The sequence below is a fragment of the Mauremys mutica genome, chromosome 4 (genome assembly GCF_020497125.1).
Source record: "Mauremys mutica isolate MM-2020 ecotype Southern chromosome 4, ASM2049712v1, whole genome shotgun sequence".
NCBI lineage: Eukaryota > Metazoa > Chordata > Testudines > Geoemydidae > Mauremys > Mauremys mutica.
The window spans coordinates 16,325,649-16,350,272 of NC_059075.1; the positions used below are offsets into that span (position 1 = coordinate 16,325,649).

At 44.0% G+C, this 24,624-nt stretch overlaps 2 protein-coding genes across 6 annotated transcripts in view; both read left to right on the plus strand.

Moving 5' to 3' along the window:
* MTHFD1 (methylenetetrahydrofolate dehydrogenase, cyclohydrolase and formyltetrahydrofolate synthetase 1) overlaps positions 1-1,232 on the plus strand; it is a 105,073-nt gene extending 103,841 nt beyond the window's left edge. For all 4 annotated transcript variants that reach the window (XM_045013621.1, XM_045013619.1, XM_045013620.1 and 1 more), the window contains one exon: positions 192-1,232. The gene's annotated coding sequence lies outside the window, so the exon portion shown is untranslated. The remainder of the gene's footprint in view (positions 1-191) is intronic.
* Positions 1,233-3,528: 2,296 nt separating this feature from the next.
* Positions 3,529-10,605, plus strand: AKAP5 (A-kinase anchoring protein 5). 2 transcript variants are annotated; one of them, XM_045015826.1, is made up of 2 exons: positions 3,529-3,640; positions 6,911-10,605. In XM_045015826.1, the coding sequence occupies exon 2, from the start codon at positions 7,545-7,547 to the stop codon at positions 9,036-9,038; it is 1,494 nt and encodes a 497-aa protein (XP_044871761.1). In that variant the 5' UTR covers positions 3,529-3,640; positions 6,911-7,544; the 3' UTR covers positions 9,039-10,605. The 2 variants fall into 2 exon arrangements, with proteins under 2 accessions (XP_044871761.1, XP_044871760.1); XM_045015825.1 differs by lacking the exon at positions 3,529-3,640 and adding an exon at positions 4,037-4,126.
* Positions 10,606-24,624: the final 14,019 nt, after the last annotated feature.

A 24,624-nucleotide genomic window follows, 5' to 3' on the forward strand; every position in this document is an offset into this window, starting at 1 on the left:
TTCTTGGGCTAGGAGCCTTTCAAATCTTTGGGTTGTACTTTTAACTCCTGAGTTAAGGGATTTACTCCCATCTAACTTTGAAGCCATATGTTTCAAATGGCATTCGGTTATAATTTCTCCTAAAAGTTGCCTTTGATATGATAGATATCTATATATCTATTAGTAATTACATTTTCATTTTTTCTTCCTAGCTACCAGAAGATTACTTGATGAGTAATGCAAACACAGGCATACCCTGATTTAAGACATAAGATATGGCTGAGAAAATGCAATACATGAAGTGACTGGGAGAAAGGAGCATTTGGAAACGAATGAAATACATGCATTTATTTTTTTAATCTGAATAAATTTTAAAAAAATATTTTATTTCAGGCTAACTTTTAGTTCAGTGAGCGTAAGAACTTGTAAATCTTATACACTGATGTTTTTTAATTATATTGCCTTCATGAACCTATTGCTCTTACCCATCATAATTGCAGATGGAGCAAAATACAAAACCTGTTTTTAATACCCTCTTTCTAGCTCTGTGATTTTTACTTATTAAAATGTAACAATAAAATGGCAGTTTCTTGATTGGTACAATCCAGGGCTTAACTGGTTTACAACAATCCAGGGCTTAACTGGTTGTTTTTAAATGTGTTTTAGAGCACAGGTATACCTTATCCCTTAATGTCTGCACACTGTATCTTCCTACTGCACTTAATTCTATAATCCATTGCTAACATTAAAAGAGAAAATGTGCCATTGGACTGCGCTAATTCAATGAAAAGTAGGCAGTAGGGAAGAATCCCTTTGCTTCTGTTCTTCCCCTAATGTTTCTGACCATTAGTTTCTGCTTTGAATTTTTCTTGCGGGCGCCTGCACTCTATCCAGTCTTCTCTTAAGAAAGCCTTGTGATGATCTGTGTTTCTGTTGTTACCTACTGAATTGTTAATGGAAGTGGAAAATATAGACTTAGCCTTTTTGGAGACTGGATCTGCATGCTGTGGCTGGGGACGGGCAGCTGTTCCATATGTAGTTTTTAATAGATGTCTGATGAGCAAGGATGAGATTTGTAAATGATGTTGCCACTTCTGTTGAAATCCCCTTTTTGGTGAGCAAAGACAGCACAAGCACTGAATCAAATGGTCTGTAACAGGGTTTGCCACAATAGGCCAAAAAATCACTTCATAATGTGAAAATGTAGTTACAGCCAGACTTGTAATTAGCACAAATAAATTGCTAAAATCCTTCAAGAGTTCCCTGGGTTTTAATATATGCATCGAGATGAATGAAGTAGAAGTTATTTTTATGATTAATTTGGGGACTGTTCAGGGCAGCAGTCCCAGTATTGGCAAGTAAAAGTGATTATTGCAGTAATATTGTTGAGCCTGCAGTGCACCACTGTGTCTTAAATTTAATCCCGTTTCCTTTCCTGGGTACTGCATGTCATCTGTAGGAAAATAAATGACCTGAATCATTCAGTGGATTTGGATGTACTCACAGTTGACTGTAAGAGATCTGAAGTGAGACCACCGGTTCTTTCAGTGTATCTATTGACTAGAATAACTTGCTTATGCAAGCACTTAAATATTTTTGGATAATTCTTTCCACATAAAACTGCAAAGCCCATATGCTTGTGTTAGATCTGGACCTAACATATGTTAAAGAATTGCTCTGACTGGAAGAAGAGTTGATGTAGGTGTACGCACTAGTACATGGGCTTATTGGTAATACACATACACTATATATAGCAAGCTAGGAAGGAGAATAATTATGTAACAATTACATGGCTGTCACAAGAGTGAAGTTAGAGTAACTTAAATTGTCATAAGAGCCCTGAGATGCATTTAAATTTTCCTTTATATAATATCATTCCAATGAGAACAGCTAATCTTCACAGCATAAGTCAGAGCACTTGCATGGTGTCAGGAAAGATTTTCTCCCCATATTTAATAGTGCACATGGCCAGGCACCCTAGGAGCTGCTTCATCTGAGGCATCCTGGACAGGCCACTTCTGGAGCCAGGATGCCAGAAGAGATAGAGTTAGAGGCTGACTAACTTGTGTCAGTTTCTACATTTAATACTTTTCATCTCCTGGCTGCACTTCTTATGGCATCTCCCTCTTGCAGTCTTCCATTTTACCAATTTTATCTTGTTCCTTTCTGCCCGTCTTTTCTTTCCTCTCCTAGCCCCCACATACCCTTCCAGTTCTTTTGTACAGCCTTTCTTTAAATACCAAAAGCTTGCCTTGTCCCTCTTAGACAAGGACTGGCTGAAAGCAAACATTTGGTGAGAGTATCTTTAATGACAAATTCATAGAGGTATTCATTCTCCATAGAGCATTTGTAGATCCGAAGCACTACATTTTATCATACCCTTAGCTACCTAAATGATGTGATTATATGGCGAGATCCTTCTGTAATGTGATCTAGGATGTCACCTAATTTTGCAGAATGATGGCCAGCAGTGTGCACTGAGATAGGGTGCATGCTTGATGTTTCCCTTCACACATCCTCAACATCTTGCTGACGGTGAAACCAGAAAGAAGCTTACACCGCACATTGCATCACCGAGACCCTCATGCAAGCAAGAATGCTTGTCTTGAACGACTGATATTGAATCCATGCCCATCCATGGCAGCCTTTGATCCTTTGGCAAATTATTCCCTTGCATTATCATCTTGCTCTGAAGCTGCATGAGAAACAAAATCCTGTCTCCCCCACACTATTCCAAATGCAGGGTATTTAACTTCTTTAAGTAGGACTTATATCATTGAACCTGAAGTGATGTAGCTGAATTAGTAACCCTCTGACTTTGTTACCTTACCTTCTCTATTCCCTTGTTCTTGCCTCCTACTCACTATACCTTAATACTGACAGGCAGTGCTAAACTACAGGGGAGTGAAATTGTGTTGTAATTTAAACCCAGATCCTACCCAGGACAGGTATGGGAGGGTATTAGCCCCCAAGAAATGTGTGGACTCAAGTCTGTTCCTAACAAGTAGTAACACAGTTTTTGAAATCAGGGTCCGTATGATATTGCTGGGCTAAATATCCATTGTTGCATAGATGAAAGTATTGAATGAAAATGGCAAATACCATTCCAAGAGCACTCTGTGCTCGCTTTACAGCCTGATGGTATTGGTGAGCACTGAGTGGGCCCAGACTGGAACCCTGCCAATATTACTCCATAATAATCTGGGGGCCTCCGGTGCAAAACAAAAAGTGGTATTTTTCTAAGCCTTGCCCACCTTAGACAACCTTCCAGATTGTGCAGCTGTTTGAAATATACTCCTCCCTCTCCCTTCTTACCTGTTCTAATGAGCAGTGAAATAGTTTTTTTAATTATCAGGGAGCAGCAGCGTTAGCCCCCATGGAGATGAATAGGGAAGTTCACAACTCTCCAAGCGTGGTTACATGTAGTGCATCAGTTGCACTTGATTTGAATTTTCAGGGCAGTCTGTGCAACCCTACCAGCAGGAGATCTATATAATAGTGAAGCTTAGATGCTAGAGAATGAGAAGGCAGCAAAAAGGAGGGGCCCCAGCCGAAGACTGTCCTGGCTCACTCCAAGCCCTGGCTGGGAGACAGTCCTGACACTCACTCCTGAAATGCCGGGCCGATACGGCAGGCAGTGACTGGCGAGCTCTCCCTGCAGGTGCGCTGAGCTGAGAGCAGCCCTTCCCTTCGGCTCCGCTCCACCGGGACCAGCCCGGCCACTGCTCGCTCCACCCTGGCTCGCCTTCCCGAGCCCGCGGCGCCCTGCCAAGGGTGTGCACGGCGCGGTGCAGCCCAGGGGCAGGTCCGTAGCGGGGAGCGGCGGCGCTGGGCGCCAGGGGAGCAGGTTGCACGGCGGGGGCACAGCGAGGTGCATGTCTGGGCAGCCGCTGCAGCGCCCCCCTTGCGGCTCCCCTCCGGGCCCCGCGCGCGGCTGCTCTGCGCCCCCCGCCGGGCAGCTGGCGCTGGGGGGAGGGGGCGTGACTGGAGCGGGGCGTGTCCCCTGCCCTGGGGCGGGCGCGCCGGGCTCCCTCCTCCCCGCCTCGCGGCTGGGCGGGTCCCCGCGGCGGCACTGGGCTCCGCGGCAGCGGCGGCAGGGAGCGGAGCCGGCTGCAGGCGCCTCTCTCCGGCGGGCCGTGGGCGCCAGGTGAGGGCGGGCGTGGGCTGGGGCGGGTCCGCGGTCCTGCGTGGGTCGGGGAGCAGCCGGGCGGGTCCCTCTGTGCTCCGCGCCCGCAGAGCGGTGCCTTCCTCCGCGTGGGGGGCAGCGTCCGCGTGGGGGGCTGCCCTGGCCGCCGGGGAGCCGCTGGGCACCTGCCTTCGCGGGGGGCTTTGCAGCCCTCCCTTGGCCTGGAGCAGCTGGGTGCAGGTGTGACTGTCCCTGGAGCAGCAGGCGGGGAGGGTGGTGGATGTGCCACTGCGGGAGGGAGCGGGTGCGAGCGCCTCCCGGTGCCCATCACTTCCCGGCTCAGCTCCCTGCCAGATCTGAAGGCAACAGGCACAAAGGGAGAAGACTGGAAACGGGACAAGCCAGAGACGAATCACTGGGGCTCAACTTCTCCGCTGCCAAGCTGTTCCGTGGAGCTGTTCACACGGAAAATCGGAGGGAGAATGGGGTTTTTTTCCCTTCCCCATCTACTTCGTTGTCTAGCTTCATTTTTCATTACAGTGGCTGGCAGTGGCACATGAAGGAGACAGGTGACTTGTATTGCGACAGCCTCTCTTCCTGCCCACAAGGGAGCTGATAGATCTCTTTACAGGCAAAAGTTTTCAATCTCTGTCATAACCTACTTGCAGTATGTAGCAGGTTATTACTAATGGATCTCTTGCATTAGTGTGCTGGAACTCCAGGCTTTTCATTAGCAATCCCTCCCTAGAAAGACTTTCCCCGTCTATGTATGGCAGGGTAACACATCACAGCGGATGCTACCGTACTCACCAAATTTTCAGCCAAAGCTTGCATCATAAAGACAAAGGCCAACATTATCAAACACGGGGCCTAAAGTTAAAGAAATAAATCCATATTTAGGATTCTAAAATAAACGGCATGATTTTCAGAAGTGCTGAGTACCCACACCACCTATTAATCACAATGGGAGCTGGGAGTGTTCAGCACCTTTGAAAGTCAGCCCACCGGGGTAGTTGTCTGAATAATGATGTAGGAGCTGAACTTTTAGCACCACTGTTGAAAATGTTGGCCATAGCATCAGTCCTATGTAAGGTGAACCTATTTGTTGGGAAACAGTGTGTTTGCAAACTATCAGAAATGTTTCCATTTCCATTGCAAATACTATAGTTTAGGAAACCTCCAGAGATTTGGAGACCATATAAAGAAACCTGCATTAAATCAAAGGTATTTATATTGTGGGTGCCTGTGACTTGGTCTGTTGGCTGGCATGAATACCCTGAGGCTTTTTCTGTAACTTAAACATTTCTATTTCCTTTATTTTCTATTTTCAAAATGTTAACTGAGAAAGATTCATCCAGAAAAGGGGTTATTGATTAAAGCTTCAATTCAGCAAGGTACTAAGCACATTGTAATTGTCATTCTGTGCAATTTCAGACACCACTAGTCTGGAGACTGCTAATAATCAGCATCCATTTTTTCTGCCATTCAAGGAATAAATAGCCAGGGACATGGAGTATACAAGAGGTGAAAGCACTGAGATGTAATGCTTATTGTGTCATTTGATCTAGAATTGCACAATGATGTGAGCAATGTGATGAAGTGATCCCAGGGCATCCTGCTTTAAAAAAGAAAAAAAGAGTGAGACTGGAGAAGACACCTAATCTTCTCTTGGCTGTTTTCTTCAGACAGATCCATTTCCTTGTCTTTCCAGCCAGAAATACAGTGATGTTGATGCAGGAGGAAACTAATGATTAAGGAATGCTTGTCTGAGTCTCATTTCCAAAATCAGTGTTTGTGTCAGTTACAGATTCCATATTCTGGATTGCAGATGGATTCTCCACAGCACACATGGTCTCAAGAGTAAGGTTTAGGAAAGCAAAGATTGACAAATAATTGTAGCAAAACATTATTTTTTGCCCATATACAAATTGATTGCATGGAATAAAATATCTGTGCATTGCTTTGCTTGTATTTTTATGTTATTGCATTGCTAAGCCACAGCAAATAATGTTAGATAACTTCTAAATGCAATAATTTACTTTAGTTTTTTAAAACATACATACGATAGTGTTTTTTTTAAGTAGGACATAAAAGAAAATATTTATAAAGAATTTCCCAAAGTTCTCCAAGAAGAGAGGATCCCAGGTATTCACTGAGAAGTATGTCAGTGTGCTATAATGTGGGTTTACGTCTTTATATTCAGGAATGTTCTGAACGGTTACATACATTTTATGATGAACATGTGTTCTGTGAGAGTGGGGTTGCCATGGAACCCTTGCACACACTGTAAATAAACCAAACTGTCTGAAGGAAGCGTTATCTTTTATAACTCACAGACCCTCCTTTTTATGTTTCATGTAGCTGCATATTCTCATCTTATGCATTAAGAATAAAAACATCTGATATCTCAATTTAGAATTTCCCTTGGGGGAATTATGAATACGTATGGGTCAGAGGGGGAAAGTGTTTCTCAGGGGAAAAATATTTTCCTAACAAGTGAAATATAAAAATAAAGTTCCCTTTCTACCCACATAAAAATTTATATATATGCAAGATTCATGTGGTAGTAACTAGCGTGGCACTCTTGAAACCCTGTTTTGCCTTCATATATTGAAACACAGCTCCCATTGATTACAAGGGTGTATCTGAGCGTAGAATAGCGCACACATATGTATATCAGGACACAGAGCATGGAATTTTAGAACTGAAATTCACAAAATTGAAAAATTACCCAGTTCTTATAAAAACAAATTGTATTTCCATTTTTACTACATTGTTTTTCATCATTTGTTTGTTTTGTTGCAGATATATATGAAGCAATTCGAGAGAGGAGAACCTATGCCATATTTTTCAACATAAATGGCAAACCTTGCAGTATGAATGGAAAGCAAATGAAATGCAAAGAAGGAAAGACAGAAAAACAGCTGACCCTATCACTGAAGGCAAAATAAGGCCACTTGGTGTGTCTGTCTCTTTTTTTTTATATCACTTCAATCCAATTACTCAAAGAATGTGAAATAATGAACATATTAGCGAGTAATAGTTGTTGATTGGTGCCCATCATAAAATGAAAACGGTCAATTCTTGATCTGATTTAACATCCATTAAAAAAAGTCAAACTGTTGCTGAAATAATATCATCGTATCAAGTAGTGTTTCAGGTTGGCCATTCCAGAGATGAAACTGAACCTATTCAATAAGATACAGGATAGTGTGTTCTTAAAATCTATCCAGTAAATCTTTCTCTCAGGAAAGGTAAGAAAAAAAAATCACAGTGGAAATATAAATGTAGTGTAATAAGTCAATCAGAACATTTCTTCGCATAACACCTCATCTGTTCACAAAAGTAATTTCATGTTTTGGGGTGAAATTTCAAATAACTGCACTCTGAACTTATCTGCAATTAATTTATCTGATGGGTTAATAGAAAAGAAAAATATATGAAGAAATTAGAAGGCAGGACCACAAATATGGAGAAGGCAGCTAAAGAAATTCAAATGGAAAACACAGGACAATCAGAAAATCCTAGTGCAGCAGAACTGTGCCCTTCAACTGAAGAACAGACAGAAAAACTCACAATGTTTTGTTTTAAGAAAAGAAAGAAGTCATATAAGAAGACATTGGAGATTAAAAGTGTCTGCGAAGAAGACTCTGTAACCTTGAAACATACAAGCCAATCCATCAATGTAGCCCCTGGAGAAGGGGAAGTTTCCAACCAATCTCAGTCATCAAGGGGAGCCTGGGCAACTATAAAACATCTAGTGACACGTAAGAGAAGGTCAAAATCTTCAAGGAAGCAGACACACTCTGATTCTCAAGTGCAACTGGAGATAAATGCTGAGGATCCTGGCTTGCAAAGTTTTCCAAAGAATCGGGTTAGTTCTGGGCTTAAAATTCCTTGTATATGGTTCTCAAGAGGCAAGAAAAAACCCAGCCATTCTGAAATAACAGAAGAATCAGATTACAGTGTTAAAGCAAATGAACTGATGGGCATTTTGAATAAAGCCAACAGTGAACCAGAGGATTTGGCAATAACAGTCAAATCTAGCATGGATCAATCCTTCAGCCAAGCCTCCGAAAAAAGTGACAGGAACTCACTTAATTCCACTGGGAAGAATGCGCTTTTGGTAGAGTCCAGACCAGACATTGATCAACACATACAGTGCATCGTTCAGTCAGAAATAACAAATCCAGAGGCAGTTGCTATAATGCTCCAGGAAAAGCTACACCAGAAGAGCCTACATGAAACTCCTGAACATACACCCGTAGCAAACAAGGGAGTTGATCTCAATACCACTCTTAGTGCTAATGTTTCTAAGGACCTACCAGATAACGTAGCTGAAGCCACAGAGGTACAAGAAACAAATAACAGCGATGGCACAGGGCTTGAATATAAAGAGTCTGGAAGGAACATAAATGGTAGTGAAGACTGTCAATCCAAAGAGAGAATAATGAGTTTCAATCAGTCGGCATTTAAAAATGATGCAGCAAGCGTGCAGAGCTGTTTAAGTGAACAATGGAAATTAGAAGAAAACAAGGACACTAGTGGAGTGAGCATTGTGATTACAATTACTGAAGCAGATGATGAGCCTGATGAAGAGGAGTCAAACCAGGACTGCAAGCTGTCTTCAACTTCATGTGAACATAAGCAAAAAGAGAATAAAAAAATAAGTGGGAACCTCAATTTCAGTAAACTTTCTAATCGCAAAGAGGCCACAGTAGCAGGCACCGGCCCCAGGAGGGAGGCTAAAGTCTGTTCTCCTGCTCGGTCACCCAGTGGTCTTAGTGATCAGGAGCACGGAACTTCAGAACAGTATGAATTGCTTCTGATAGAAACTGCTGCTTCACTTGTTAAGGCAGCGATTCAGTCATCTATGGAACAGCTGGTTAATGAAATGGCTTTGGACCATAGTAAACATAACAGTGTTCTGTAATGACAAGATTGCCCAAAATATAGTATGACTCAACAGCAGCAATTTAAAACTGTTTAGCACCAAGATGAAAGGCCAGAAACAGTCTTAACTCCTTAGGTATTTGGGGTCTGTGTGTAGTGTATTTCTGCATGCTGGGTATGCCATTGTGTATCTGTAAAATGGATCCAAGAATAAGGACTCAGTCCTGCAAAGCGTTGACAGGCTCATGGCATTGGGCTTTAAAACATTGTGATTGTTGATAGCTGTGGAAAAGGTAAGTTGTTTTGGTGGCTGTATTTCAATTTGTGTCTCTTGCCGTTTGGGGGCTCTATTACGTCACTATATATTTTAGATTTTCTCCTATTGTTTACATTTTATTTATTATACAGTATCTGTCAAAGGCCCCAGGGGTTACTGAGCACTCTCAACTGTATTGGGCCTGGGCCTGTACTCGTCATAATCAGTTGGAGTTTTGCCATTGATTTCAATGGCAACAAGATTGGGCCCATTGACTTCAGTGCAGGTTGAGCATGTTCAGACCCTTGCAGGATTGGGTCAATGTCTCAAGATGCACATACTGTTTTAAAAAATACTACAATCTCAAACTGACATGTCAAGGCTATTATTGTATAAAATGAGGCAGGTAGATAGAGGGCAGATTGTCATTTGGCCTATTCCACTGCCCAGAATATCTTGTGCATCTCAGACCGCATTGAAGTCATGCACTAAGCACAAGTGCATCTGACCCTCCACGGCCATGGGGTTGCCAAGAAAATGGTGCCACTTAACTTGCTGAAGGGCCTGCCCTGATCCATTCAAGTCAATGGTAAAACTTCCAGTTACATCAGTACTGCAGGTTTGGGCCTAGCAAGCAAGTTACTGATACAGATGCTCCCCGACTTACGCAAGCATTCCGTCCAGGAGCACCTGGCATCACTTGAATTTTGCGTAAGTCAGAAACGTTATCTCTGACCATTACACAAAAAAAACCAAAAACCTCCTGTTTCTAGCTTATGAAACTTTTTCCGCAAACTCAGATTTGCGTACGTCGGGTTTCCGTAACTCGGGGAGCGTCTGTATTCTCTTCTCCTGACACCTTCCTTTGTTTTTATAGCGTTGTAGTGCTGAGGCCAACTCATTGCTTTAGCACATTTTTAATATGTAGTATGTAATATAAATAGTAATGAGCTGCTAGAGCTCTAGTGGTGCAGTATTTCCCCAGGGTTAAAATAGTTCCTGCAGTTGCAATGGTCTCCAATCAGTCTGTTTTAACTTGAGCATTTTTTGTTTAATTATTGCTAATGCCTTTGACTGTAGCCAGCATTTTTTTAATAAGTTGTAGGGTTTTTCCCCCTGCTTCACAGCTCTTCCGAACTTCAGCAAACAAATCCATCCCACCTGTGTGTAACTGCATTATGCCACTTAATGTTTCCTTGCAGTTTCATTTGAATACACTATCATTGGCATTGTATTCTGAACTGTAAAATCATGACTGGTATAGAGAAAGATAAAGAAGTGTTGTTTACTCCATCTCATAACACAAGAACTAGGGGGTCACCAAATGAAATTAATAGGCAGCAGCTTTAAAACAAACAAAAGGAAGTATTTCTTCACACAACGCACAGTCAACCTGTGGAGTTCCTTGCCAGAGGATGTTGTGAAGGCCAAGACCATAACCGGGTTCAAAAAAGAACTAGATAAATTCATGGAGGATAGGTCCATCAACGGCTATTAGCCAGGATGGGCAGGGATGGTGTCCTTAGCCTCTGTTTGCCAGAAGATGGGAATGGACGACAGGGGATGGATCACTTGATAATTACCTGTTCTGTTCATTCCCTCTAAGGCACCTGGCATTGGCCACTGTCGGAAGACAGGATACTGGGCTAGATGGACCCTTGGTCTGACCCAGTAGGGCCATTCTTATGTTCTTAACTGCTGGGTATTGCTGCTTTGAGCTGGAATGGCCCAATCCTGCTCCCATTGAAGTAATCAGAAAAAACTCAGATCTGGCCCTTAAACACCTGCCATAGTTGAATCCTGAAACAAGTTTGTCATTGACAGAAAATATCAAATGCTTTATTGTGAGAGTTTTTGTGTATATTGTATAATATATACAAGAAGTGTGTGTGTATCATTTGCCCGGTTCATTACCAGCTCTTTAAAAAGAAGCCTTTTGATTGTAATCTGTAAAGAATGAATGTGGGTCATGGGCCTATGATTTATGTGCAGCAGCCAAATAAACGACCATATTCTCCTGAAAACACGCATTCTTGTGCATATTTCTGAGCTGATACAGAAATAGCAGCCTCACTTGGCAATTGTGCGTTGACCATTTGCAATTTTGGGAATCTTTTTTCTTCCCCGGGACAGCATATGGATCCTGTGTTAAAATACAAGGGCTATAGTTTTTCCTAGGAACTAGTGCTCAGTCACATTTTTAAACATTGGAGGTAGAGAATCTGAGCAGAGTACACACTTAATGGCACACTCTGAAAATGAGCAGTGAACACCAGGGCATGCTTCTGTGTGTATGTGGAGAACTCCAGTCTTAACTTTAGAGGTGTGAAAAAGTGTCTAAACTTTCTTTTCTATGAATATATTTGATCAACTGTAGTTTGGATCAGAGTATCACTGATCCAATATATGTAATACTAATGAATTAGTGCTTTATACTGTTCCCTGCAAACATTGTGGCATAATTTAAAAATGATTTCATGCAACTTTGGAACTCCTGCAGTGTTCTCAGGCACAACATAGAAATGCAGGAAGAGGCTTGTTTGAGCTAATGGACTTGCACTATATGTCTTGATAGATCATTGCTGGATGGAGGGGAATCATAGAATCTCAGGGTTGGAAGGGACCTCAGGAGGTCATCTAGTCCAACCCCCTGCTCAAAGCAGGACCAATCCTCAGACAGATTTTTACCCTAGTTCCCTAAATGGCCGCCTCAGGGATTGAATTTGCAACCCCGGTTTAGCAGGCCAATGCTCAAGCCACTGGGCTATCCCTCCCCACTGCAGTGCAGTGTAATTCTGGAAGGTCTGTTAGCTGTGGAAGAGAATGTCATATGCTCTGTGAAATGGATAAAAGTTTACTCCTGTAGTGGGACAGCTGGTGTGAGTCAGCATAGCTCCATTGAGATCAATTTCAGGTGGCTTTCATGTTGATGTACACCAGCTGAGGAACTGGCCAGTGTAGATATTTACAAGAAAATGATACAAAACTTGTGATTAGGAAATTAGAGATTGGAGCACAAGTGTATTTTTGTCAACCTTGGTCCTATAGGTGTTCACCACTGATAAATGTTCAGGTTTGTGTTCGCCATCCTTTTGCGCTGTAGCTAGATTTTCCTTCATTACAACTGGCTACATAACTAACAAGCACGTCATTAAAAATTAATACACCTGTTGTTTTCTTGAACTGTGATTGACTGGGTGGCTATGCAGGAAATAATGATTTTACATTGAAAGACTAATCTACAACAAAGATCACCTCTCCAGATTTGAATACTTCTAGCTACTCAGGCATCCATACATACAGTGAGTAGAAACAGGTTTTCTAGACATTGCTTGAACTTTTGAGAATATCTAAGCAAATGTGTCCTTTTCACTAAGGCTTAACTTTGATTACTGTGCGTCAAAGCAAGTCTCACCCATTTTTAACATGTTAGATATAATTAGCGTGGCTTCATTTTGACTAATAATTTCACTAGGCTGTGTGGGTTTCAGACATACTAGGACAAGTTCAGCCCTGGTGTAAGAAGGTGCAACTCCAGTGAAGTCAGTCAAATTACACCCATTTACACAGACCTGCATTTAGCTCACTGTTCTTATATTTTTCAGACTTTTTTTTAGAGCTAACAGTAGCAAATGAGATTAATTTGTGTAATAGATCAGACCTTAGCACCCTTCTTCCTTTATTTAGCATCTCTCACGTAAGTATTTTACAGTAGGTAATAGTAAATATTTGTAATTTTTCTTTACTTTAATTCATTGCACTTTTATCACAGGACATCACAAAGAACATAGAATTTTATAAACATGAATTAATTAAGCCTCAGAGCCTCCCTCTGTTAAGACCAGACAGAAGGGTTATTAGTTAACTACTAAGAGAAAGAATGGTAGCTCCTTGAATAAAGAATGGTAAGTTTGTTTTATAGTTGTGTGGGTGTAACTGGGCTATGAAACTCATAAGCATATTATTGTCTGGCTATGCAAGAGCTGCTGATGTAAGGTAGTGTGGAAGGTTTTTTAAGACTGTTTTCTCACTGGTGGTTAAAAGAAACTAGTAAGCTAGTTAACGTCTGATGTTTACAGTCTGACTTTGAGAATGTATGTTACTTTCTTCTCCAGCCATCTTGCTTCTGATTCAGGAGTCTGTTGGTCTGCTGCCTCTTTGAATTGTGGAAGTGGTTTCTGCCAGCCGTTTGTCTGAATGAATGCTTTTTTTTTTTCACCTCTAGTCACTCTCTGCATTCCTTCCTACTTCTCTCCCCGCACATTTCCAGTATGACCCTTGGCAAGGACAACTCATCTTTCTTGCCCATTGGTACTTTGCAATGTCATGTTGAATATTTTATTTTCTCACAGCGTTTTTTAATATAAGCAACAAAAAAGGAAGAATATTTAAATACATTTTTTTAATACAAACTTAAAGAGCTTTTAGAACAATTCACCATCCTAGCACAATTGTGTTGTGGTAATAATGAGTAGAAAGCGACCATGTTAGTTTAAATGATCCTTGTGAAAACTGCTGGTAAATGGTTCAACAAGTAGGGCACTAAAATGAATGAACTATGTGGGGCCAGGTCCCCAGCTGTTATAAATCCATGTAGCACCACTGAAATCCACAGAGCTAGTTGGACATTGTTGATCATTTTTATGAAAGTGCAAGAGCTGTTTCACAAATGCACACAAGTAAATGAATCAAACCGTCCTAATCCAGGAGAAAATGTGTGTGTGGTATTTAAGCTAAATGGAAAATTGACCTAATTGACGGATCCAAAACCTCACTTTCCAGCAGTTATGTTTTCCTCAAAATAATCATCAGGTTTTATAAAACTTAGTGTAGGTAACATAGCATAACTCTTGAACACAAACTTCCAGATTGCACTTTGTCATTACACTTTTGTGCTCGCTAGTTCTGATTCAGGGGGTTGTGTGGTTTTATTGGGCAGGACAGATTTAAGACACACAGGCAGGTAGGTGGCAAAATGACACAGAACTAGGTGGCGAGTCTGAAATCTTTTCTAGAGAGAACATGTGGACAGATTCTCAGTAGAGCGAGGCACTACATTAGTTTTACACCAGCCAGCTATTTGGGAATTCTAGTTTCCCTTTGTTTGTTTCAAACTCGACCGTGGCAGAAGGAATGCGTATTTTCATTGAAACAATTATCTGCTAATGTAATCCTTGGGTTATTGTAATTACTTCTGACCGCCAGTGTCAGTCAGGGAGGCTGAGGTGTACTGCATCTTGAAATCATCTGTATTCATCTTCAAACTGTGATTCTTACTTATTTAATTTTTGCTGGATTCTCTTGGCTTTTCATAACAATAATTTGAATTTTAAGGGGGAGATGATTGGGACCATTCATAATTATAAATTAATAGCTGCTCTCTGGTTACATATTACAAATAGGAGTGCTGCTTCATGAACAGGGCTGGATTAAGACATAGGAAGTGTTTGCCTGTGCCAAGGGCCCCAGCCCTTGGAGTCACGTGATTATATCAGAATCTCAGCTTTCCTTTTAATAATTGTAAGTAACCGATGCAGTGATGTCTGCAGAGCGCCTGAGGCAATAGCACTGACAGGTGTGAGCTGCCGCAGGCAACTCGAAGACCCACTGCTCTGGGGAACCTGCGGACACCACCCCAGCAAAGAACCGTGTGGCAGGAGCAGAGTGCGGTAGGCCTGGCCCACTCACCTAAGCAGCCTCAGCTTGGTTACTGAGGTAAGTGATGCCCCCCTTGTCTCATGGGCTGAGAGGGAAAGAGAACTGGAGGTCCTTGCTGGTCCCACGCAGGGTGGGGGAGGGCCTGCTGTCACTCCTGGGGCACAGAAGGAAGCCCCATGCTGCTGCTCTGCCCCTAACGCCCCAAGAAAGGAGTCAGATGTGGGGCAGGGCTGTAGGCTCGGGAAGTACTGTGTTGCAGTGTGTCTAGGGCACTGATAGTTTCCATGCAGCTTGTGAAAGCAAAGGTGGGTAGTTCTGCGAGTCACAGTCCAGTTCTGAATCCTAGAGTTTAGCTGCAGCCATATCATTTCCCTGGCTGGGCACCAGTATCCAGGCACCTATCTGGGCTAGCTAGCACCCTGTTCTTAGGAGGCCTCTAGAGATGCTGCTGGAGAAGTCAACAGCAGGGCAATACTGCTGGTGAACAAGCCATCGCTTCTGGAAAATCAGTGAGCAAATAAGCACTAAGGTGTGTACAGCACAACTTGTACAAAGCCGGGGGAGAACTTGACCTAGGCTTGAAAAGCATGGGAAAAAACAGGCAAGCCAGTCAATGATAGCCCATGAAAGCTTATGCCCAAATAAATGTTAGTCTCTGATGTGCCACAAGGACTCCTCATTTTTGTTGATACGGACTAACTAGCTTCTTGTGTCATTGGTGTTAAACCGGATTCTGGTGTGGATAGGGCTTTAAAACATGACACCTCATTGACCCGTATTAGTGACAGCTCAGTCACCGTTAGTATTACCTGTCTAATAGACGTGTTAAGACAAGAATAACCTTGGGGAAGCTGATATAATGGAGTTTCCCCAAAAGTCCCAAACTAAACTTTATTAGCCGGTACGAGACTTCACCGCCCGCCCACCCAGCACTCTGCAAGCTGTGTAAGGGGTCTGAGTATTTCAGGGGGAGCAGGTAATGTTTTATAGTAGGCACATTTCCCACAATTCTGGGGTTGTGCAATTAGTTGCAGAATCCATTCCCACTGAAGAATATAAGCTTTAATTCAACTTCCCCCACCCTGCTTCTCTCTGCCCCACCCCCACCCACATTTTCTAGACCACATGGTTGCAAAGACAACCCTCAACACCAACTGACGCAATACTGTCAGCCTAAGTTTGCAGGTCACCTAAACCAAGGGTTGGATGCACAAAGGAGACACTAAAGGGCCAATTTTAGGCCCCCTTTCACCTACTGGAATCCTCAGCCACAAGTGAGGCCCTCGGGCTCCCTCAGCTGTGGGGAGAGCCATGTGCCTAAGGAGGGGATTCACAGAAGCCAGCACGCTGAGCAGGGAGCTGCCTAACTTTGGCCTTTCTATGGGCTAAGAGAGGGGCAGGAGCTGTGCCCCACTCTCAAAGGTGCCTAATTCTGGGCTGGGGAGGAGGCCTGTATTTCTGCTTGGGAGTCACAGCTGTGACCCTTCTCCGGGAGTTGAGCACCTAAGCCAGGTCCTTCCTTTCTCGCAAAGAATGGAGGACGAGGTGATACAGCTGGCATCCCCCTCCTATGCAAGACCCGGTTTCAAATGTGTATGTTCCACTTTGTAGGGACTATTAATTGGAGCAGGGACTGGGACCTGACCCCTTCAACAGCAGAGAGTGAGAGAAACCCACCCCAGAATACCCTACAGCACAGTGATTAGGGTTGATACCTCTCTTCAGGTCCCTGCTCTACGTCAGGTAGAGAGAGACTTTGAACCCGGTTCTCCCACATCCTAGGGGAGTGCTATAGGTGTAAGATGGCCTTACCACCACCTCCTCTAGGCACACGCTGCGAATACCCATTGGACTGGGTCCTGCAGTCGAGCAAGGCAGAGGGGTTGAGGTTCCTGCTGGAGCTTATGTGTGAGTGAGGTGCCCAGCTTCTCAGGACCATCAGGATGGGAGCAATTTTGTAAGTGCACGCCAGCAGAAATGGAGACACCTAGAGGGCTTTACGGATGGAAACTCGGGTGCCTAGGGAGCTTAGGCACCTACAATGTTGGGCAGCAGCTGAGCACAGCTTTGAGAATCTAAATTTGGGGTTAGGGGCCTAAATCCCACTGTGGCGGTAGCCCTGGTGCTGAATTCTATCGGCTGACACACATTGGAAGTTGTGTGCACATTGGCTAAGGGCAACAGTGGATCTCAGAATGTTAACCTTGAAATCTGACAATTTACATGTCAAAATTTGAACCCGCTGCTGAGGGGTGTGCAGAAAGCTCTAGAGGAGGTGCGTGTCTGTCACTGTGCTCAGCAAGGATAGATCTGTAGCAGGAGATATTGCTGAGTGGCAGGTGTGTGGGGCAGGGGGAGGGAGAAGTGAAATGTTCAACCCCCCACACACCATTTCAGATCATCTCCATTCCTGCCCACAAGGGAGAGGGAAGGATGCATCATCTCCCTATTGCTACAAAAACTCAGCCCCCTGCTTTTTTCTGAGTGCCTACAGCCCCCACTTTTCCCTTGACAGCTTCTCATTGCCATCATGCATTGACATCTGAACAGGTTGGCGGCAGGAGAAATGCTGGGGAAACATTCTGAAATTAAAATTTCATTGAATTAAATATCCAAATCAATAGCCCAAGAAACACTGAATTGCTTGTACTATTCAGGGCACACTGAATGCAATGCAAGCCTCTCTTCTTGAATCGACCTGAAGCTGCCGCAGAACTCGCAGTGAGTCAGGGTGGCTGCCATAACAGGCTGCCATAACCAGGGCTGGTGGAGAAGGGCAGAGAGGCAGGCATGCCAACGTGTGCTGCTGAATTTCAGCTCGACGTGCCAGTGAGGGCAAGGCGGCCTTTATCATACGGAAAATTAATAATCTGACCACTGCTGGGAAAAACCTGTTAATAAATATAGGGTTGGACTGGTGTTTCCTTGTAAAATATTTTACAATCTGGTTTGCTGTTCCCCCTTTGCTCTGGGGCCTGGGGGGGGAGAATAGGGGGGAGGGCATAATCTGCCCTAGCTCTATGCCTAGCACAGCTTGCTTCCTGGAGCGTGTTGCTATAACTGCACTGGCCAGGGGCCACCATAGTGTCTGTGGTTGTGCAGGGGGGAGGCTGGAACAGGGGCTTCACACACAATGCAGGTGTCAAGTAAAGGGGAGTTTGGGGGCAGGACTTAAACCCCCTCCTCCCTCCCCTGCATGGACCATAACCTGTTCCTAATGCAGGAACTGTTAAGTCCTTACAACCGCTGTTCAAGTAATTGACCAACAGGTGTCTAGAGAAAGATTTGCCCATAAAGCTCAGTAACCCCCATGCTGTGGGGCAGGCGTGATGCCTGGCTCTCGTCAGTTCCCAAAGCCTCTTTCGTGTGTTCGGCATAAAACGAAAAACTAGGCCCCTCACTCATCCCCTTTACGTCGAGGAGCCATTCGTCTTGGTACAATGTGCACCGGAAATAGCAATTTCACAATTAGGAGAGGCTTTCTGTGTCTTTGAACCTGGGCCATTGGCTGGTTACCTGATCAGCGGCAACACGGCAGAGCCTTATAAATGATGTAATTACATTTCGGTGCGTTAAGCTCTGGCTTGTCGTTCATAAACGGCCACCTGTTAAGACGGTCAGACCATAGTCTAGCTTCATTACATTTGTCACCAAGTTTTTGTTGCACTAAGTGTTTTTCCTGGTGCCTGCCTTTGACAGGACCACCAGTCAGCAACAGACCCTTCTGGCACAGCCAGCTGAAGAGCAGGAATGATGTTCTTTTGACTGAATAAATCAAACTGGAGTTGTGTGACTGACGTTGGCGCTTTCAGGTTCCCTGTAAAAGGAAATAGGTGTTTCATTTCTGAATGGCAAGGTTTATTGCTGTCTGAAGATTCAGGACAGGGGAACGGCTGTAATTGGTGGTTGCTCACTCGAAGACTTTTTTTTAATTGTAGAGACACTGCTGAAGGAATGGCTAGATAGGTTTTGCAAGTCTGTATCCACAGTGACATTAGATAATTGCAGTCAGCCTCCACATCACAGCATTTCTGTACATTTCAAGATTATATTTTTTTAATGGTTCGCTAGTTCAATTTTATGGGTCAGTAATTTCAGATCACTCCATGTTGGTAAAACTAATATTGTCCCTTCTGAAAGTGCATGTTTGATGCAAATTTTATTTAACATCTTTCAGTATGTGTGCTGCATCTTTGAAGTGGAAAGGCCCAGTTTTGGGAAAACATCACTTGCTTACCCCATCCCCAATCTAGAAGAAATCTTAGGAAGCTATCTGTGTTTGTAGCCTTGACCTAGCGAGATGCCAAGATAATGCATGTGCATGTGAAATCTGTAACAGGCTTGTTTGACCGTGTTCAAGCTGGAAAAGCAGGATGACAGCTGAACTCAGATCTCCTCACTGCTGAGGGATGATAATAGTGAAACCCAAGTCAGAGATCCCAGCTAAGCGGAGCATGAACAGTTAATTTAGCTCAGGCAAGGGAGAAACTTGTCAAGTTGTGCATCAGTACCACCTTCTGGCCAACCAAGTCCTAACACAGGCAAAGTTGCCAAAGCAGTACATTTACCCTTGGCCGGGTCATGCCCCAGCTTCAAGGTGGCATTAAGTTTAAGATGGGGCAAAATGTGGGGCTTAGAGGGAGGACGTGGGGATTGCTACAAGCTGAGTACCTAAGAAGGAACTCAGCATTTGTTGGGCCACTCCAGAAGATAGGAGGCAATTAATTTGCTTTAATTAGGCCACAACTTTAGTCACCTAAAATAACTGACGGTACCCAGCAATAAATTGTACAGTGCACCTCATCTTCATTCCTTAAGCAGTGCCACATAATCCCCACCCTTCTCTCAGCCAGTCCCTTGCTGGGCCCCTATCACCCTCCCCTCATATAAAGGGATATAAAAGGAATATATTTTCCCTCACCACCAGCCTGGCCAAGGCCGGGGGGGAACGGGGAGGGGGGTTGGTTGGGGTTTTTTTGTTTTTTGGCCTTCCCCAGGTCTGGGACCCAATGGACTGGGACAGGTATTTAGGTTATAACTTATAATGTTGCGAATTAGTACTTAAAACTGGTGGTGGATGTCCAGTGCAGTCAGCTCCCCCCTACCAGACATCGGCGCCTCAAACACCCCTTCCTCAGCTCCCTTAAGGAATGCTGGCTTTTACATCTTTTTCCAAGCCATTTTTATCCATTATCTGGATCCCTGCCATAACAAGTACCTGCACTGGCCAGTCACCACTAGTTTTAACGTACTAAGTTGCAAAATTATAACCTCAATCACTACCCTAGCTCAGAAAACTGAAAAGGTTACATACCGGTATTTCAGAGAAGGTTTCACTGAAAAGGGTTATGATATTTTTCTTTAAAACTTTTCACTTATTTTATGATAAAGGTTTTCAGTGTCCTCAGTTCATATTACAGATCATTTTTTCAGCTCTCTGAATTGATCTGTTTTTGTGTTGATCAAATAACTTCAGATATTTAGGAGTAATTAATGGTACCCAGTTACTCTACTTATTGTGTCAAGTGATTTTATTTCTATCAATAAAATACATGAAATGCATTGCTTTCAGACCAATTGTAGAGGATACAAAGGTTGTTGGGTTTTTTTAAAGAACAGGCTGCACATAAATTCAAACATACATTCCTCTGAATATTTTATAATACAATAATAAAAAGTATATTGATACATAGCCATGAGTGGGAATGGGAATAGCGTAGCTGAAGTTGACGTATCTTATTTCAACTTACCTCCTGTCCTCATGGCGCGGGATCAACAGCTGCGGCTCCCCCATCAACTCCGCTACCGCCGCTCGCCCTGGTGGAGTTCCGGAGTCGATGGGAGTGCGTTCGGGGATCGATATATTGTGTCTAGATGAGACGCGATATATCGATCCCCGATAGATCGATCGCTACCCGCCGATCCAGCGGGTAGTCTGGACGTACCCTTGGAAATGTCACTTTTTTCCAAGATTTGCATTTATTCTGCAATTTTTTTATAATTAAGATGTTTTTAGCAGTAGCTCCAGTTAACCGTATTTACATTTGATAGTACTTCTGTCTCGCTAGCTTTTTCAGCTGCATTCATCCAGGGTGGACTGATTTCTATCGATGCAATTTAAATCACCCCTTTTAATCATGATAGATATCAGGAAGCACTGAAATCAGTGGTTTTGTACTTTTCAGTTATTTTGGTAAAGAAAGATTGATTCTCATTGCTTGGTAAACAAAACATGTTGATTAGCAAGTAAATACAGACTTCACACTAAAAATGGTGCTTTACTGCCTCCAGAGTTTGCTGAAGTGCTCTTTTGACAACAGTAGCCTCTTTTGCAGGTGCAGAGAGAATATTTTCTTCATTTCAGTTTATTCAGCTAATTCAGTTCAGTCACTATTACAGAGATCTAAGGGATGCATCCCTCTGGGGGGGCATGAAGGAATGTTCGGGGGGAGCACAGCTAGGGCCCGGGCCAGCCCCCACAGAGGGCAGGGAGGGAGCGCCACCTGGCTGCTGATCCCGTGACCAGGGTCCCGGCTGCTGGCCTTGGCTCCTGGCCGAGGCTCTGCTCCAGCCCCTGCCTTCAGCTATGGCCCCAGCCTTGGCCCCCTTACTCATGTGTGTGTCCCCCCCCTCCTGAAGCCATGGCCGCACTCCTGGGGGGGGGGGGGGGAGAGACAGAGGTAATGGGGGCACAAGATCAAACGTTTGGGAACCAGTGCACTACTATTAGTTGAATAAACTGACATGAAGAAAATATTTTTTCTGTAGCTGCAAAAGAGGCTACTGCTGTCAAAAGCTGGTTTAGCATTTCAGCAAACTCCGGACCCAGATGCTTGGCCAGTGACTTTTGCCAGTTCAGTGGTTTGACTTTCTTTACAATCTGACAGCAAATATGTACTGCTTAACATTTTTTATTTAATTTAAACAATTTTAATAATTATACATTTACAAGTTAATATAGATTGTCATAAACTCAAATTGTAAACAGATTTTTTTAAAAACCGTGAATTTAATTAAAAGAAAAATCCAATTACGATTTTTAAAAATCCATTTTTTAAATTATTTTTTAAATCATTAATTTTTACACACACTATTCTAGGTGACTCACAAGCAGTGCCCTTGGAGGTGGGCTCAGAGTTCACAGTCTTGCAGATTGGATCACAGCTCTGCTGAAACCAGTGTCATTTTGGGCTTGCAGGATCAGCGCATAGTGTGAAGCGAATATGTAGACGGACAATCAGGTTGCAGCCCAACAATTTCTTGGATCAGTACCTGAGTGAGGAAGGATGCCAGGGATGCCTGCGCCCTAGTTGAATGAGCCGTCACGATTGCTGGCGGGGGCACCTTCGCCAGCCCACAACAGTAGCAGATGCAGGCAGTGATCCACGATGATATTCTCTGGGTAGACACTGGGCAACCCTTCAGTCTGTCTGTGACAGCAACAAACAACTGCACTGACTTATGGAACAGCTTCGTTCTATCTGTGTAGAAGGCCAATACCCGCCTGACATCCAGGGTATGCAGCCTGCGTTCCTCATCTGATGCATGAGGCTTAGGGCAAAGGACCGGTAAATATATGTCTCAAGCAGTATGGAACTGGGAGACGACCTTGGGCAGAAAGGCCGGGTGTGGATGCAGCTGGACCTTGTCTTTATAGAAGATTGTATAAGGCGGTTCCGATGTGAACACCCTGAACTCCTCCGGGCCGAAGTTATAGCGACTAGGAAGGAGACCTTCCAGGAGAGAAGCAGAAGGGAGCAGGAAGCCAAAGGCTCGAAGGGGAGACCCATGAGCCTTGACAGCACTAGGTTCAGGTCCCCAGGGGGAACCAGCTCCTTTGACATGCAGGTAAAGGCGCTCCAGGCCTTTCAGGAACCATGCCGTCATGGGATGGGTGAAGACTGACCTGCCTTGAAACAAAGGGTGAAACACTGAAATGGCCGCCAGGTGTGCCTTGACTGAAGAAAGCGACAAGCCCTGGAGGTTAAGGTGCAGCAAAATAGTCCAGAATGTCCTGCAGCAGGGCTTCCGCCGCACAAGTGTGACGATCCGCGGCCCAACACGTGAACCGCTTCCACTTTGCCACATAGGTAGCCCTGGTGGAGGGTTTCCTGCTACCAGCAGGACTTGCTGGACACCAGTGGAACACCACCGCTCATCCCCACTCAGCAGCCAGGCTGTCAAGTGCAGCATCGCCAGGTTCGGATGCAGCAGATTGCCGTGGTTCTGGGACAGGAGATCCGGCCGAAGCGGTAGCTGCAGCGGGGTGGCTGCCGAAAGACTCAGCAGCATGCCGAACCAGTGTTGCCGAGGCCACACTGGGGCTATGAGGATGATGGCTGCTTTGTCTAGCTTCACCTTTAGCAAGACCTTGTGGATCAATGGCACCGGCGGGAAGGTGTACATCAGCGCTCCCGACCACGGAATGAGGAAGGTGTGTGACGGGGAGCTCTTGTCCCTGTCCTGCAGAGAACAGAACACTTAACAGGTACTTAACAACTAACTAACAAACGATTAACTATTTACAGCTAGAAGCACAAGGCTAAGGTAGAAGGGAAACCGTTGGCCACTTGCAAGAAAGGGACAGACGGGCTCCGACTGACCACCACAGGCGGTAAGAAGGAACTGAGAGGGCACAGGGATGGCGGCACCTGATATACCGCGGCATGAGTGCGGCACTCCAGAGGGCACCACAGCCGGCCCAATGGATACCTCTAAGGCAAAAGTCTCCGATGACCGTGCATGTCAGCGCATGCACACCTACAATGGAATGGACAAGAGCGAGCACTCGAAGAACATTTAAGTTTTTATGCTCACTAGTTTTAAAAGATACACATATGCATGAACACAAAACAGTTATTTACCAATTTCAGAAAGTAAATTCCTCTTCACATTCAATATGATACAGTCACTACTACTATATAAATACATCACAGCTAGCTGATAACTCATGCAGATGTGACTTCTGCTCCGTTTCATTATTCCCATTTAAGAATCCTTCTGGCAACGTTTAAAAAAATTACATTCAGCACAACTAAAGACTACAACGTATAAGGAATAATCCTAGTTTGTTCTTTCTTGTAGCATTTTGTGTCTGTATGTCCTACTGTCATCAATCCTTGGTTTTGTTTTCATGGTCTACTGTTTAAAACACATTAACTAGTTGAGGTAAACCCTAGTCAGGAGGCTAAGGTTCAGCTTAACCAGCTAATACACGTTAGGGCTACACTTTGCCTTGTCTACATTAGTATTTTAGCGCATATAAAATAACATGTTAAAACCACACCTTTTTTCCTAGGTTGAAATTACACTGGGGAAACAAAGTAGAAATTGGCTTGGCTGACCATTCAAAGTCATTTTTTTCTAAGCGCCAGTGTTTGCGAAAGAGGCTCAACCAACAAGAAACAGCCACGTGAGCATCCCTGTATCACCTTAGGAAGGTGCTTCAACCCTGGTGTGCGGAGACCACCGCTAAGAAAAGTCAAGTCTCTGTCCATGCAGCTCTTGGCTTCTCTGCTGAGTATAATATAAAGAAATCAAATCAAGATGAGCTTAGTCCTAAAAATAATTAGCATACGATGCTTTGGCAATTCAAAAACGTTTTGATTTCAGATTTTTTTCTGGGCCTGATCCAATCTCAGTGGAGCCAGGTGAAGTCTACTGACTTCAAAAGAGATTTGGACCAGGAATTTTGGCAGGCATTTTTCTCACC

Bases quoted from the DNA above. Each gene is read 5' to 3' on its own strand.
- AKAP5 (XM_045015826.1), top strand. From the start codon at position 7,545: ATGAAGAAATTAGAAGGCAGGACCACAAATATGGAGAAGGCAGCTAAA.